The following is a 14791-nucleotide window of genomic DNA, read 5'->3' on the forward strand; positions in this document are numbered from 1 at the left end:
GAGAGAGAGACACAGCGAGAGAGGGAACACAAGTAGGGGGAGTGGGAGAGGGAGAAGCAGGCTTCCCACTGAGCAGGGAGCCCGATGCGGGGCTCGATCCCAGGACCCTGGGATCATGACCTGAGCTGAAGGCAGACGCTTAATGACTGAGCCACCCAGGCGCCCCTGTTTGGAAGTCATTTTAAGCAGGAAAATCACCAATAAAAAGCACAAAAATGCCAAAAACATGGTACTAAATAGGCCACGAAAAGGACATTTGTTTAGTAAAAGAGCTTAAACATGAACAAGAGCATTGCCTTGTTCAACCTGAACTGAGAACCTGGCGCTGAGTGACTCAAATATTTGCTGCTTTGCACATGTTTGTGAATGACTGCCCAAGGGCCTTGAGTACTGAATTTGGGGTTACAAATAAATTTTAGTGCGTAGGTGAATTCACAAATATAGAATCTGTGAATAATAAGGAACTATTTAGTTTCATGCTTTATAGATTCCTCATCAAAATTAATGGCAAATCACTCTTTGTTAGAATAGCATGGAGGAAAGCATTCTTAGCCTACACTGAGTCACCAGACACCAAGGGCACTGAAGAGTGAGGAGGGGCTTTCTGAGATGCTGGGTGCTGGAGGCAAAGATACTCTGTGGGAGCACCAGGGTCCTCACTGCTTTTAAGTCTTACACAAGAATGTGCCTGTTGGTGGGAACCTTTAAACTGAAATGCATTGACTGTTAAAGTGAGTTCCTCCCCAGTGGTGATATAAATCTTACACATGAAAAAATGGTAGTGTATCAAGAACTGAACTATTTCCTCAGATTCAGTAGGACTCGGATTCATACTCCTCTTCAGACAGTGATATAGTGATTCTGGCAGGTGCAACTTCCATTGGGAATTGAGAAGCCAAGGAAGTGCCACACTAAATATGCTGCATCTGTTTCTGCCCTACATGGTTACACAGCTTCCAACATTATTTTTTTACATATTAGCTAATTAAAACAAGAATTTACAAATAAAAATATGTGGTTTCATCTCATCATCTATAACCTATGTAAAACAATGCAAATAGAAAGAGAAAAGGCTTTGGAGACACACAAATAGGGGTTCAAATCTAATCTCTGCCAATGTATGACCTTAAAATTTGGTAAGTTTCTTAGTGTCTCTGAATCTCAGCTTCTTCATCTGTAAAACAGGGCACATAGTAACCAACTCACAAGACTGTTGTTATAATAAAACTGTTTAGATTCATGGGTTGACTTGTTGCAACCATTTGATATGGCTAGTTTGCCGTGGCACCTGCATCAAAATATTCACTTCAAAATATAAAATACTTTAAATTTGTAAGTAGTATGTTCAACTTGTATCTCTGAACTTTATTCATGTATAACTGTCTCCTATACTCTCACTTCCCACCCTGAGAATTATGGTCAAATGGTACAAGTACTTTGTAAAAAGTGACCTTATATAATGCACTATCCCCATTTCTGAATCTTACCCCATTCTCCCTTCCATTCCCAGCTATAGGTTTGCATGTTCCCTGGTGTGGTATTTTGTGAGATCCTAAAGTGTTTGGCTGTTCCATTTATGTTGTTGTCTAGATGTACTATCTGATAAAATCTCAAATAAGTTTGTTACTCATATGCAGAAAAGAGCAAACAGCAGACCTGAGGCTGTTATCTTTACTGGGGCCTCTGTGCAAGGTTGGTTCTTAGCTGGCATCTGGAAACTTAACTCTCAAACCATTCCATAACTGTTAAGGATGGGTTCACTGTGCCTGGACTATCTGTACAATTTTTATTTATCAGGTAATTAAAATGAGTACTTACAGTTCTCAGTTGTATAGTATGCTTTAGGCCAAACACCTCCTTTCCTTCTAACAGTCTGGAGTTTGGTATGTGTTAGGCAGGGAGTGCCATGTGGCCAGCCTCCTCCAATAAAAACCTTAAGCACTCAGTGACTAGTGGAATTCCCTGGACAGAAGCATTAGGCACATGTTACTGCATTTTTTTTTTTTCTGCTGGAGAAAGAAGCAAGCTCAGTGTGAACCCTCACAGAAGGTAGAAAGCATGGGAAGACTTCATGGGTCACATGTGTTTTTTTCCCTTGCTGATCCTGTCCTGTATCTTTTCACTGCAGTAAGCCTCCCCATAAATATGATTATATGCTGAGTATCAGGAGTACTTCTAGCACATCACTGAATGTGTCACTGGCCTTAGGGACCCCCCTCATGCCCCCCAAAATCCGCTTAGTTCTTAAAAACCAAACTTTTATTAGAGATTTCTGATTCTGCTAGGAGGTAATAGCCCTATTCTTTCAAGGTCCTTCCTCTTCCCACTAAATTCCTTAGATATAATACAACAAACAAACATAGAAAGACTGGAAGATAGAAAGAAGGTGGGCTATCTATAGACCTTAGGACTTGAGAAGCAACGGGGTGCTGAGTGACGTGGGTCTCCTTATGCCTCTCATATATCCCAGACAAGGCACTGCAGAAGCCTCCAACCCAGAACAAACAACAGGCACAAACAAGAAAAGCTCAAAGAAAAGCTTGTTTTCCCTAGCTAAAGCATTAGGAGAAGGGTGGCTGTTCTAGGCAGAATAATATACCCTGGACACACATCCTAATTCCTGCCTGTTACCTTACCAAGCAAACTGACTTTGCAGATGTGATTAAGGTTAAGGATTGTGAGTTGGGGAGATTACCTAGGCGAGCCCAACCTGATCCTGAGTCCTTAAAAGTGCTTTTCCCAGCTGAGGTCAGGTTCAGAGAAAGAACTATGGTCAGAGAGATGCCATGTTGGTCACTTTGAAGATGCAGAAGTGGTCAGGAGACAAAGAATGTGGGCAGCCTCCAGAAGCTGGAAAAGACAAGGAAATGGATTCTCCCTTAGCACCGCAAGAAAGGAACGCACCTTTACTGATGTGGTAATTTTAGCTCAGTGAGGGCCATGTCAGACTTCTGACATACAGAGCTGTAAGGTCATAGGTTTGTGTTCTTTTAAACAGTTAGATCTGTGGTAATTTGTTATAGCAGAAATAGGAAACAAGTAGAGATTCTGGTGCCTGGTACGTGGAATGTGACTGTAACAAGCACCTAAAAACATGGAAGTGACTTTGGAATTGAGCAACAGGCAGAGACTGGAAGAATTTGGAAAAGCATGATAGGAAAAAATCTATATTGCCTTGAATAGACTGTTAATAGAAACATGGGTGTTAAAGTCATGCCTGGCAGTGAGGGCTCCGGAGGGAGAAGAGCATGATAGAGAAAACATAAATTGCTTTAGAGAACAACTAAGATATTTTGAACAGACTGTTAGTAGAAAATGGACATTTTATAAAGGTTCCTCTAGTGAGGGCTCAGAGGGAAATGAGGGAATTTTTTTTTTTTTTTTTGGATACTGGAGGAAAGAGGATCCTTGTCATTTGGTGGTAGGAAGCTTAGCAGAAGTGTGTCCTGTAGTTATGTAGAAAACACAACTGGTACATGATGAACTTGGATACTTAGGTGAGGAGATTTCTAAGCAAAGTGTTGAAAGTATAGCCTGTTTTCTTCTTGCTGCTTATGGTAAAATGCAAGAGAAAGAGATAAACTGAGGGAGGAACTATTGAAAAACAAGGAACGGGGGCTTGATGATTTGGGAAATTCTCAGCTTACCCAGATGGCAAAAATTACTAAAATTAAGACATCACTTTCAGAAAACTAGGTCTAGAGAAAAAGCTGAGAGTGTCTAGACCTCACCTTTTGCTAATACCTCAAGAAAGATTGAAAGAGTATCCAGTTATACAAAAGGATCTTTGAAGACACTAAGCATGCAACTAACAGATCCCCTTAGCCATATCAGAAGAAGCCAAAAGTAGAGAGAGGAAAGATCTTTGGAAGAGCTTCTTGGTTAATGGAGTGAATCCCCATGACATACATGGGAGACCCAAAAGGTTCTTGAGAATATTATCATAGCAAAATCACTGCCTGTTTGGACCAAGAGGGACAAAGAGCATGAAATGAAGGTGGGGCCCAGCAAGGAACTAATCTTTCACCCCATTTTCCTATCTCACAGAAGATGGCATGCTCTAATTCCCCTCTCAGGTGGTTTGGTTGGGCTGAACACAGAGCTATACTCCCAACATGCACCTAGCAGAAGCAGGTAATGCTCTAGTTGTCCCCATTCTCAGTGGTGTCTATGGAAATGAGTGGGAAATTTCCATTCTTTTCCAGGTGGCACTCTAATTTCCCCAGTAGGTGGTGTTAGCAGGCCAAGCAGGGAGCTGACCTTCCATCCCTTGCCTGGAGGAAGCAAGCAGTGGCGATCCACTTTGCTTGCCAGGGTAGTGTCAGTGGGTCCAGTGGAGAGCTGAGCCTCACCCTCATGCAGCAAGAACTAGACAAGAGGGCAATGTGAGGTGGGGTGAGGCACCAGTAGTTTTTACCACCCTTACTCTGATGCCGGTGGGGTGCAGCCAGGGTGATCACCTACCACAGTTGGCATGAATGAGACTGAAAGATGTCATGCAAATCTACCTGCTCCTGTCACCACTTTAATATCTACCTGTCCCTGTGTCAGAAAGATAGGAGAGACGAACCTCCAGATCCACTGGGCAACAGTGAGGCAGGGGAACTGAAGAGAGGCAGAACCAACTGGCACTCTACTTTGTTTCCTCTCTCCGTGTGTTGGCAGGGCCCAGGAGGGAGGTGATTTACATGTTGGAAGTAATGAGGTGCCAACTTTTACCAGGAAGTTGTAAGCAGGCCTGAGGGGGAAGATGAACTTCTACTTTACTCAGCTGCAATGAGGCAGTGAGTGCCCAGCTTTTGACTGACTGCTAAAAAAAAAAAAAAAAGGTAAAATACAATACAGAGTCTCACTCATTATACAAAGAAACAGGAAAATCACAAAATGAATGAAAAAAGACAACATATCAACACTGAGATGAATCAGATTCTGGATTATCTGACAATATAAAGCAATCATTATAAAAGTACTTGAATAGTCAGTTACACATTTTCTTGAAACAAATAAAAAAAGAACCAAACAGGTATCAATACTGATACAAAAACCCTGCTAGGTTACAAAAAATTGATAGGCTCAGTAGTAGAGTGGAGATGACAGAGGATAGATAAAATCATTGAACCTGAAGACAGATCAGTAGAATTTGCTCATTCTGAACAACAGAGAAAATAGACTGAAACAAAATAAACAGAACCCCAGAGATCTGTGGGCTAATAACAAAAGAGCAGAGTCTTAGAGGGAGAAGAGAGAGAAATGGGACTGAAACAATATTTAATAAAATAATGGCTGAACACTTGCCAAATTTGGTGCATTTGGTGAAAGATATAAAACTATGAATTCAAAAACACTTAGTGCTATTAAACTGAACGTTTGTGTTCCCTCTCAATTCATGTTGAAGCCCTCATCCCCAGTGTGATGGTATCTGAAGGTAATAGAAGGTGTAGCACTCATAAATGGGATTAGCGCCCTAATAAGAAAAGACACAAGAGAGATGATCTTTCTTTCTGCCATATGAGGATATAGCAAGAAGCCATCTCAAAACAGGGAGCAGGCTCCCATTAGACCCTGAATCATCCAGCACTTTGATCTTGGACCTCTGGCCTCCAGAACTGTGAGAAATAAATGTTTGTTCTTTAAGCAACCTAGTCTGTGGTATTATGTTATAGCAGCCCAAGCTAACTAAGACACTGAGTGGACCCCAAATAGGGTAAACCCAAAGAAATGATTTCTAAGACACATCATAGTTAAGCCTCTGAAAAGTGAAGAATAAAACAACAACAACAACAACAACAACAACAGCCTGAAAGCAACCAGAGAGCAAAGAGGCATTACTTATATGGTTACACCAATTCTAAAGACAATGGGTTTGTCATCTGAAGCCATGTAGGCCAGAAGGAAGTGGCCCAACACATTTTAAGTACTGAAAGAAAAGAACTGTCAACTGCCAAACCTATATTTTTTTTTCCTTCAGGATGAAGGGAAAATAAAGACATTTTTAGTTGAAGGAAAAGTAAAAGATTTATTGTTGGCAAATTTACCCTTAAAGGGTAGCTAAAGGAAGTTCTCTAAAGAGAAAGGAAATGATGACAAACAAAGTCTGGACTTTCATAAAGAAAGAACAATGGCATGGGTAAAAATTAGGATAAATGTAATAAACTATCCTACTTCTCGTGAATGTCAAATCATTTTTGATGACTAAAAAAAATATAAAAACCTTTGATATGGTGCTCAATGTATATAGAGAAAACACTTTAGACAATTATATTTTATAAGTGGGAGGGTAAATGAACTTCAGTGGAAGTAAGATTCATTGGAAGTGATAAAATGTTGATAACAGTACACAATGATTAGTTATGTATGTATACAATGATACTTTTAGCAACCACTGAGAAAACCATACAGAACCATATATTCAAAAATATCAGAGAGACACCTGGGTGGCTCAGTTGGTTAAGCGTCTGACTCTTGGTTTGGCACAGGTCATGATCTCATGACTGGTGAGATCAAGCCCCATGTTAGGCTCCGCACTCAGCAGGGAGCCTGCTTGAGATTGTCTCCCTCGGCCCCTCTCCCAACTCTCACATACAAGTTCTCTCTCTCTCTCTCAAATAAATAAATAAATCTTTAAAAAAATACTACAAATATGGGATGCCTGGGTGGCTCAGTCGGTTAAGCGACTGCCTTCAGCTCAGGTCATGATCCCAGGGTCCTGGGATCGAGTCCCACATCGGGCTCCTTGCTCGGCGGGGAGCCTGCTTCTCCCTCTGCCTGCCTCTCCCCCTGCTTGTGTTCTGTCTCTCTGACAAATAAATAAATAAAATCTTTAAAAAAAATACTACAAGTAAATTATGATGGAATCCTAAAAAATGTTCATGTAACTGACAGAAAAGTAAGAAAAGAGTACTGGAAAACAGGAGAAAGAATCAGGAAACTAGTAATAAAATGACAGACTGAAGCCCTAACACAGTAATTATTTCAAATGTCAATGGCCAAATACACCAATTAAAAGAGATAAGCATAATGGATAAAAAAACATCCAACATTGTTTCTTACAAGAAATTCACTTCAAATTAATGACAGGTTGAAAGTAAAAAGTATATGTAAACATAAATCAAAAAAAGAAGTGCATATATTAATATCAAGGTAGACTTCAGAACAAAGAAAATCAATTTCATCAATCTTTTCAAGAATATAGGGCACCTGGGTGGCTCAGATGGTTAAGCCTCTGCCTTCAGCTCAGGTCATGATCCCAGCGCCCTGGGATCAAGTCCCACATCGGGCTCCCTGCTCAGCAGAGAGCCTGCTTCTCCCTCTCCCTCTGCACCTCCCCCTGCTCATGCTCTCTCTCTCTCTCTGTATCTCTCTGTCTCAAATAAATAAATTTTAAAAAAATCTTTAAAAAAAAAAGAATGTAGATGAGGAGAGAATACTTTCCAATTTATTTTATGAAGGACCTCATAAAATAAATTGTAGTATTATTTACAATAGCCATGATATGGAAGCAACCTAAGTGTCTCTCAATAGATGAATGTATAAAGATGTGAGATATATATATTTCCAAATATATACCCTAGGCAGAGGACCCAAATATACATTTTTCCAAAGAAGACACACAGATGGCCAACAGACATGTGAAAAGATTCTCAACATCACTAATTGTCAGGGAAATGCAAATCAAAACCACAGTGAGGTATCTGTCACAGTGAGGTATCTGTCACCTGTCAGAATGGTTACTATCAAAAAGACAACAAATAAAAAGTATTGGCTAGGATGTAGAAAAAAGGGAACACTTGTGCTCTGTTAGTGGGAATGTAAGTTGATGCAAGCACCATAGAAGACAGTATGGAGAATCCTCAAAAAACTAAATAGAAATACCATACAATCTAGTAATTCCACTATTAGGTATTACCCGAAGAAAACAAAAACACTAAATCAAAGATATATGCACCCCTTAGTTTATTGTAGTATTATTTACAATAGCCAAGATATGGAAGCAACCTAAGTGTCTATCAATAGATGAATGTATAAAGATGTGATATATTTACATATATATATACACAATAGAACATTACTCAGCCACAAAAAAGACTGAAATCAAAAAAATCCATACTATTTCACTTATATGTGAAATCTAAAAATCAAAAGAAATGAACAAACACAAACAAACAAAAAGCAGAAACAGAGAACAAACTGGTGGTTGCCAGAGGGGAGGGGGACTGGTGGGCAAAATAAGTGAAGGAGATCAAGAGCTACAGACATCCAGGTATAAAATAAATAAGAAATGGGGATGAAAAGTACAGCACAGGGAATACCGTCAATAATATTGCACTAATCTTGTATGATGACAGATGATGACTACACTCATTGTGGTGAGCATTTTATAATATATATAACTCTCGAATCACTATGTTGTCCATCTGAAACTAATACTGTATGTCAGCTATATGTCAATTAAAAATTTGAAAAAAATACTTAAGAAATATTTTAACCAATGAGGTGTAAGACTTCTACATTGAAAACTATAAAAAATTGCTAAAAGCAGTTAAAGGACTCCTAAAAAACAGAACAAAAACCTGTGTTCATGGATTCAAATTTAATATTGTTAAGATGGCAATACTCTCCAAAGTGATCTATGGATTTAGTGTAATCTTTGGAGCCACGCAGGCGCCCCCGGATTTAGTGACTGTAATCTTAACAAAATCCCAACAGCCTTCCATACCATATATATAAGTAGCAAAGAGAACTCATACATCCCAACTTCCAAACTTAATACAAAACTACAGTAATTAAAATAATGTGGTACTGGCATAAGCATAGATATACAGACCAATGGAACAGAATTGAGACCCCAGAAATGAATCTATATATCTAAGGTCATTTGATTTTTTTTTTTTACAAGCGTGCCAAGACCATTCAGTGAGGGAAAGGATAGTTTCTTCAACAAATGAATGTTGCTGATACAACAAGATATTCTCATAGAAAAAATTGAAGTTGGACCTCAACCTCACACAAAACACACAAAAAAGTTTCAAAATAATTAAAAAACTCAAATGTAAGAGCAAGAGTTATAAAAACTCTTAGAGGAAAGCACAGAAGTAAATGTTCATAACCTTGGATTTGGTAATGGATTCTTAGACATGACATTAAATTCACAAGAACAAAAGAAAAAATAGGCAAATTGGGTTATATCAAATTAAGTACTTTTGTGCATCAGTAGACACTATCAAGAAAGTGAAAGACAACCTACAGATGGGGGGAAATATCTGCAAATCATTAATCCAATAAGGGGCTAGTATCCACATATATAAAAAATCCTTACAACTCAACAACAAAAAGACAACCCAACTACAAAATGGGCAAATAACTTGAATAGACATTTTTCCAAAGAAGATATACAAATGTCCAACAAGTATATGAAGATATGTTCAACATTAGTCATTAGGAAAATGCAAATCAAACCACAATGAGGTACCATTCAGGTCCACTAGGTGGTATAATTTAAACAAAACAATACAAGACAGAAAACAACTATTGGTGAAGATGTGGAGAACTTGCAACCCTCATACATTGCTGGTAAAAATTTAAATGGTGTGAACAGTATAGAAAACAGCTTGGTAATTCCTCAAAAAGCTAATCATAGAATTGCCGTATGTCCCAGCAATTCCACTTCTAGATGTATACCCAAAAGAATAGAAAACATGTATTCAAACAAACGTTTGTACACAAGTGTTCCTGACAGCACTATTTACAATAGCCAAAAGGTGGAGACAACCCAAATGTCTATCAATGGATGAATGGATAAATGAAATCAAACAAATATATCCATACAATGGAATATTATTCAGTCCTAAAAAGGAATGAAGTACTGATATATGCTATAACATAGATGAATTTCAAAAAGATTATGCTAAGTGAAAGAAGCCAGACCCAAAAGGTCATATATTATATGATTCCACTTATATGAAATATCTGAGTAGGTAAATCCACAGGGACAGAAAGTAGATTAGTGTTTGCCAGGTCTGGGGAAGTGAAATGGGTAGTGAGTGCTTAATGGGTATGAGGTTTTCTTTTGAGATGATGAAAATGTCTTGGAACTACATAGAGGTGATGCTTGCAAAACCTGTGAATCTACTAAAGGCCACTGAATTGTATACTTTAACATGGTTAATTTTATGTTATGTGAATTTCATCTTATTTAAAAAAAGGTGGCTTTCATAGATGAGGGAGACTCAGGGATGTGTATAAACCTGCTATTTCATAAAGGAAAAGAAGAAGAAACAGAGTCTGGGATTGGATAAAAGGTATGGTGTATGCACTATTAAGTCATTTTTTAATAGGCTCACAGTTTCATGCAAAAATCATGGTGTCAAAATGTCCCTAGAGACAACATTTAATTGACATAATATAATTTTAATTAACTTAATTAAAAATATTATATCAGAATGTCATGCTCCTCTATTAATAATAGAGCTAATACTGCTCAGTGTCTAACACAGTGCTTGACACAGACTAGGTCCTCAGTAAATGGTAATTACTACAGAAAGGCTTGAGGGCTGGCCCTGCCTTCTTCAGTTCTGCTCCAATACCTTGCAAAGGGCTGGACACAGGTACAGACACACTGCAGCGAGGGAAGAGGAGCCATAACCTTTGGCTCTGGGACATGCCACTATGAAAAGTCTCTCCTGCAGGCTGTGCTGGGGTGGAGGGGCTGGAGAGGGGCATCATAGTGCTGTATCCAGAGGGCCCAAGGGTAACAAGCTATAGCATAGGACAGAGTCAGGGGAGAGCTCAGGAAATGCAAGCAGCTGCAGAGGAAGAGGGGATAGCAGGCCAAGTCTGATGACACATGGCATGTGAACAGCTGCATGGATTCCATCTTTATGTGCTATTCCCTTGTGCATCTTCCTTTCAACCTGGACCTGCTTCTTCAACCTCCTTCTCTGCGTCTTCTCCAGCCACAGGTCATCTAAACTGATGCGTGGGTGCCGAGGAATGATGCTCCTGGGTTGTGAAGGAGTCTCCCTGGGGACATCCTCTGCAGAGACGGAGGGGAGGGTCCATGCCACCCTCTCAGTGGTAGAGAATGGCTCTATGTGAAAAGCTTTCTGACTGTGGGAGCAACTGGGCTTCATGCCTTGTTCTTCCCACCACATGTGGTTCTGGAGAGCAGAGAGGAGAACATATCAACTGGGCACAGTGTCCTTTTTCTGCTCAGTTTTTTTTTTTGGGTATTACCCCATCTTTTGGTTAATCCCCAAAATACAGATTCCAGTGAAATACTCTGTTCACAGTAATTTTGGAAAATGTGAAGATCAGGAATAAAACAAATCTTGTTTCTGTTAAAATCTACACTTTCAAGACTATTTCAAAAAATCAAGTCTTCTACCTTGATCAAACAAAGTCTTGAAAATAATCACTGAACTTGGCCTGCTCATTAGAAACTTTTTAAAGGTCAATAGTTGGGGCAAAAGCTCCTGCTTAAACAATATCCCCTGAGAACAGAATTTGAACACAAACACACTCAGGCACTTCTTACTTCTTTCTTGGCACAGACATTAACTCAATGTACACACAGCTGCACCTTACCTGTGCTACCCTCACTTTGTCTCAGTTTAGTTATCCACTCAGACACCGTAACTGAATTCAAAGTAAAATCTGTCCCTCCTAACAGAATACTTCAGATTTGTGTTGACATGGCCATCCTTTCTGTTCTAATCAACCCACAGGCAGGGAAATGAAGCTCTTTTGTTCACAGGTGTTCTTCAAGTCCCATGACCCCCGCCCCCACCCCACCCTGGAGGACACCTCTTTCACAACACTTCTTTGGAATGTCATCCCCAATACTTTGTGTATAAATAATATAAAATAATGGTGGAAACAAAGGTGAAATTTCTTTTAACTATTTTAAGAGTCTGCCTTAAATAATGTATACATATACATATGTATATATATGTATGTATGCACACACTCCCATGGGGAGAGAAAAGAACGTAGAGGAGGAGGATGGGGAAGCATAATTGTTTCTTATGGTTTTGGGGTACAGCCTGGGAACTCGGACTTTTCAAAGTTCTCCAGGTGATTCTAATATGCACCCAAGGTTTAAAAATCACTGTTCATTTTGGTTTTTCAGCTCCCAAATATTGCTCTAAGTTTAAAAAGTGTTTTCATTTAGTTTTCTCTCCCCAACTCCACTGTGGGTTAGAAACAGCTGGTGTATTATCCTACAGATAGAGTCTTGGAAAGCTTCAGCGATTGCCTGAGTTCACACAGCTCTGTGTGTCATTATATTGTGATTCTAAACCCCATGTCCATTCACTATTCTACATTGTATAAATTCCTGTTGTTTCATAGGTAGACAGAATGACTCCATAATAAGCAAGGACAATACCTCAGACTCTTTTATAACTCTCAAAGTCCCCCCAAAAGAAATGGATGTTAACTGAGTACATCTCTATGCAAGGCTCCCTTTTATGCCCTTTACACTTACTTTTATGCACTACTTACATTAGATAAATAAGGTGGGTCCTCCTAATGCCATTCAGCAAGTAAATGACATTAAGCCTTCTGAAAGGAAGGCAAGCAAACTGATACTGGCACTTCCACAAGAATGCAACTTACTGCCACTAAAGATGAGCTCACTTATTTTCAAGTTAGAAGGCAACTTGGACTTTTGCATCACACCACTCCCTAGCCTTCTATCAGCCTGTACCTGAGTTGTTGGCTGGGGTCTCTTCATGCCACCAGGACAGCTTTATCCTCAACTTTTCTTTCAACGTAACTTTAGAACATTAGCACTTTCATAGCTTGGTTCTGGGCCGTTAGAGAGAATGCTGGCTGGAGACTGAGTGTTCTAAGTGCGAAATTTACCTTGGTTTTTTCTGTATGCTCAATAGAAAAGAGTTAACTCCCCTCCCACCCCTTTTCCTACCTTGGGAGCCTGCTAGAGTCATATATCCATTTACTTACCAAAGAGCTTTGCTCTCAGGAAAAATGGTCTTGTTCTGAGGCCATTAATTAGAGTGGCAGTTTGCAAAGTGTGGCCCTAGACAAGCAGCAGCACCCAGTATGGTGAGCAGCCTCTAAGATGATCCCCAAAGACCTCACCTTGTTGGTGCAGGCCCTTGTCTGAGCCTCTCTTCTTGAGAGTGGGCTGGACTTAGTGACTCACTTCTAATGAACAGAATATGGCAGAAGGGATGGGATGCCACTTTTGAGATTATGTTATAGAAAGGCTGTGGCTTCATTTTGGGGGGGCCTCTCATGGATTCCCCTTGCTTTGCAGGAAGCCAAATGACACACTGTGAAGAGTGTTATGGAGAGGCTCATGTGGCAGGAAACCGATGTCTCTAGCCAACAGCCAGCAGGGATCTGTGACCTGTCACAGAGCAAGCATGGAAGCAAGTCCTGCAATCCAGCCTTGAGATAAGTGCTGCCATTGCCAAAACACTGACTACAGCCTTGAGAAAGACTCTGAGCCAAAGGCACCCAGCTAAGTCAGGCTGGTCATGCAGCAATGGATAACTCATACTTTGGGAACCTGCTGGAAGTACACATTTTCAAGCCCAATCAAGACTTTTCTGAATTAGAAGTTCTGGGGGTGGGGCCAGCAATCTGTTTATAATGCCCTCTAGGGATTATGTTGCAAGGGTAGTTTGAGAATCGCTGTACTAGAGAGACAGGAAAGTAAGAGAGAGGCAAGGCAGATCAGGCTGTTCTGTGCTCCTCATGCATCCTAGGGTGGGGGGTCAGGGAGCAGACTGTGGGGTTACATAAGCTGAGTTTGAATCCTGGCTGTGGCTCTTAGCAGCAGTGTGGCTTTGGGCAACCTTCCTTAACTCCCTCTCTATTTCTCTACCTAAAATGGGAATACTAATACCTCTCAGAAAAGTTATCAGAATTAAATGAGAGAGTATACATATAGCACTTAGCATAATGCCTGTCACATATATGCTGCATCAATATACGGTAGCCAACACTGCTGTTTTTATTAATAAGTAGACAGGACTGAGAGGGCTGTGGTGGTAATACAGTCTTATCTGTCTGGAATGACATGTTTTCAGGTCCTACTTCAGCATTTCACTATAAACATGCACAGCATTAAACTCATTCTCTGATTTTTCATTTTTATTTTGAAGAATCTTAAAATTTTTATTTGGGGAAATTTCTGGTATAAATCTGTAATTCTCCTTGTAGTATTGGGCAGTACAGATTAGGTTTATTCAGTTTGCATCCTTGTAAAATAAACTTGTTATCCACAAATGAACAAGATGCTTTCCAAATATCTCTCTGTTTAATATCAGACATTTCATTGGCCAGCACAAGCAAGGCAGAAAGCAGTAAGATAGAAAAGACAACGTCCTTGTAAGGAAAAAGCAATTTAAATGACATCATCAGAAACCACGGAGGCCAGAAAGAAGAGGTACAACATTTTTCAAGTGTTGTTTTTAAAGAAAACAATGGTTAATGAAGAATTCTATATGCAGTGAAAATATTCTTCAGGAATAAAGGAAAAATCAAGACAATTTCAGAGAAAGGAAAACAGGGAATTTTTTACCATCAGATGTACCCTTAAAAATGGTTAAAATATGCAACAATCAGACAAGAAGAAATAAAAGCATTCAAATTAGTAAGGAAGAAGTAAAACTGTCACAATTTGCAGACAAAATGATACTATATATAGATAACCATAAAAAATCCATCAAATGTCCATCGACAGATGAATGGATAAAGAAGATGTGGTATATATATACAATGGAATATTATGCAGCCATCAAAAGGAATGAGATCTTGCCAT

The 14791-nt window shown here is 39.5% G+C and overlaps 1 protein-coding gene across 4 annotated transcripts in view; it reads right to left on the reverse strand.

Moving 5' to 3' along the window:
- ARHGEF4 (Rho guanine nucleotide exchange factor 4) overlaps positions 1–14791 on the reverse strand; it is a 230301-nt gene that overhangs the window by 107640 nt on the left and 107870 nt on the right. Inside the window, exon 3 of one of the 4 annotated variants that reach the window (XM_081814680.1) lies at positions 10863–11156. The exons of the other annotated variants lie outside the window; for them this stretch is intronic. Coding sequence (XP_081670806.1) covers positions 10863–11156 — 294 coding nt within the window. The remainder of the gene's footprint in view (positions 1–10862; positions 11157–14791) is intronic. 4 annotated transcript variants of the gene reach the window in all.

This window comes from Leptonychotes weddellii, chromosome 3 (genome assembly GCF_054177405.1).
Source record: "Leptonychotes weddellii isolate Sample4059 chromosome 3, ASM5417740v2, whole genome shotgun sequence".
Taxonomy (NCBI): domain Eukaryota; kingdom Metazoa; phylum Chordata; class Mammalia; order Carnivora; family Phocidae; genus Leptonychotes; species Leptonychotes weddellii.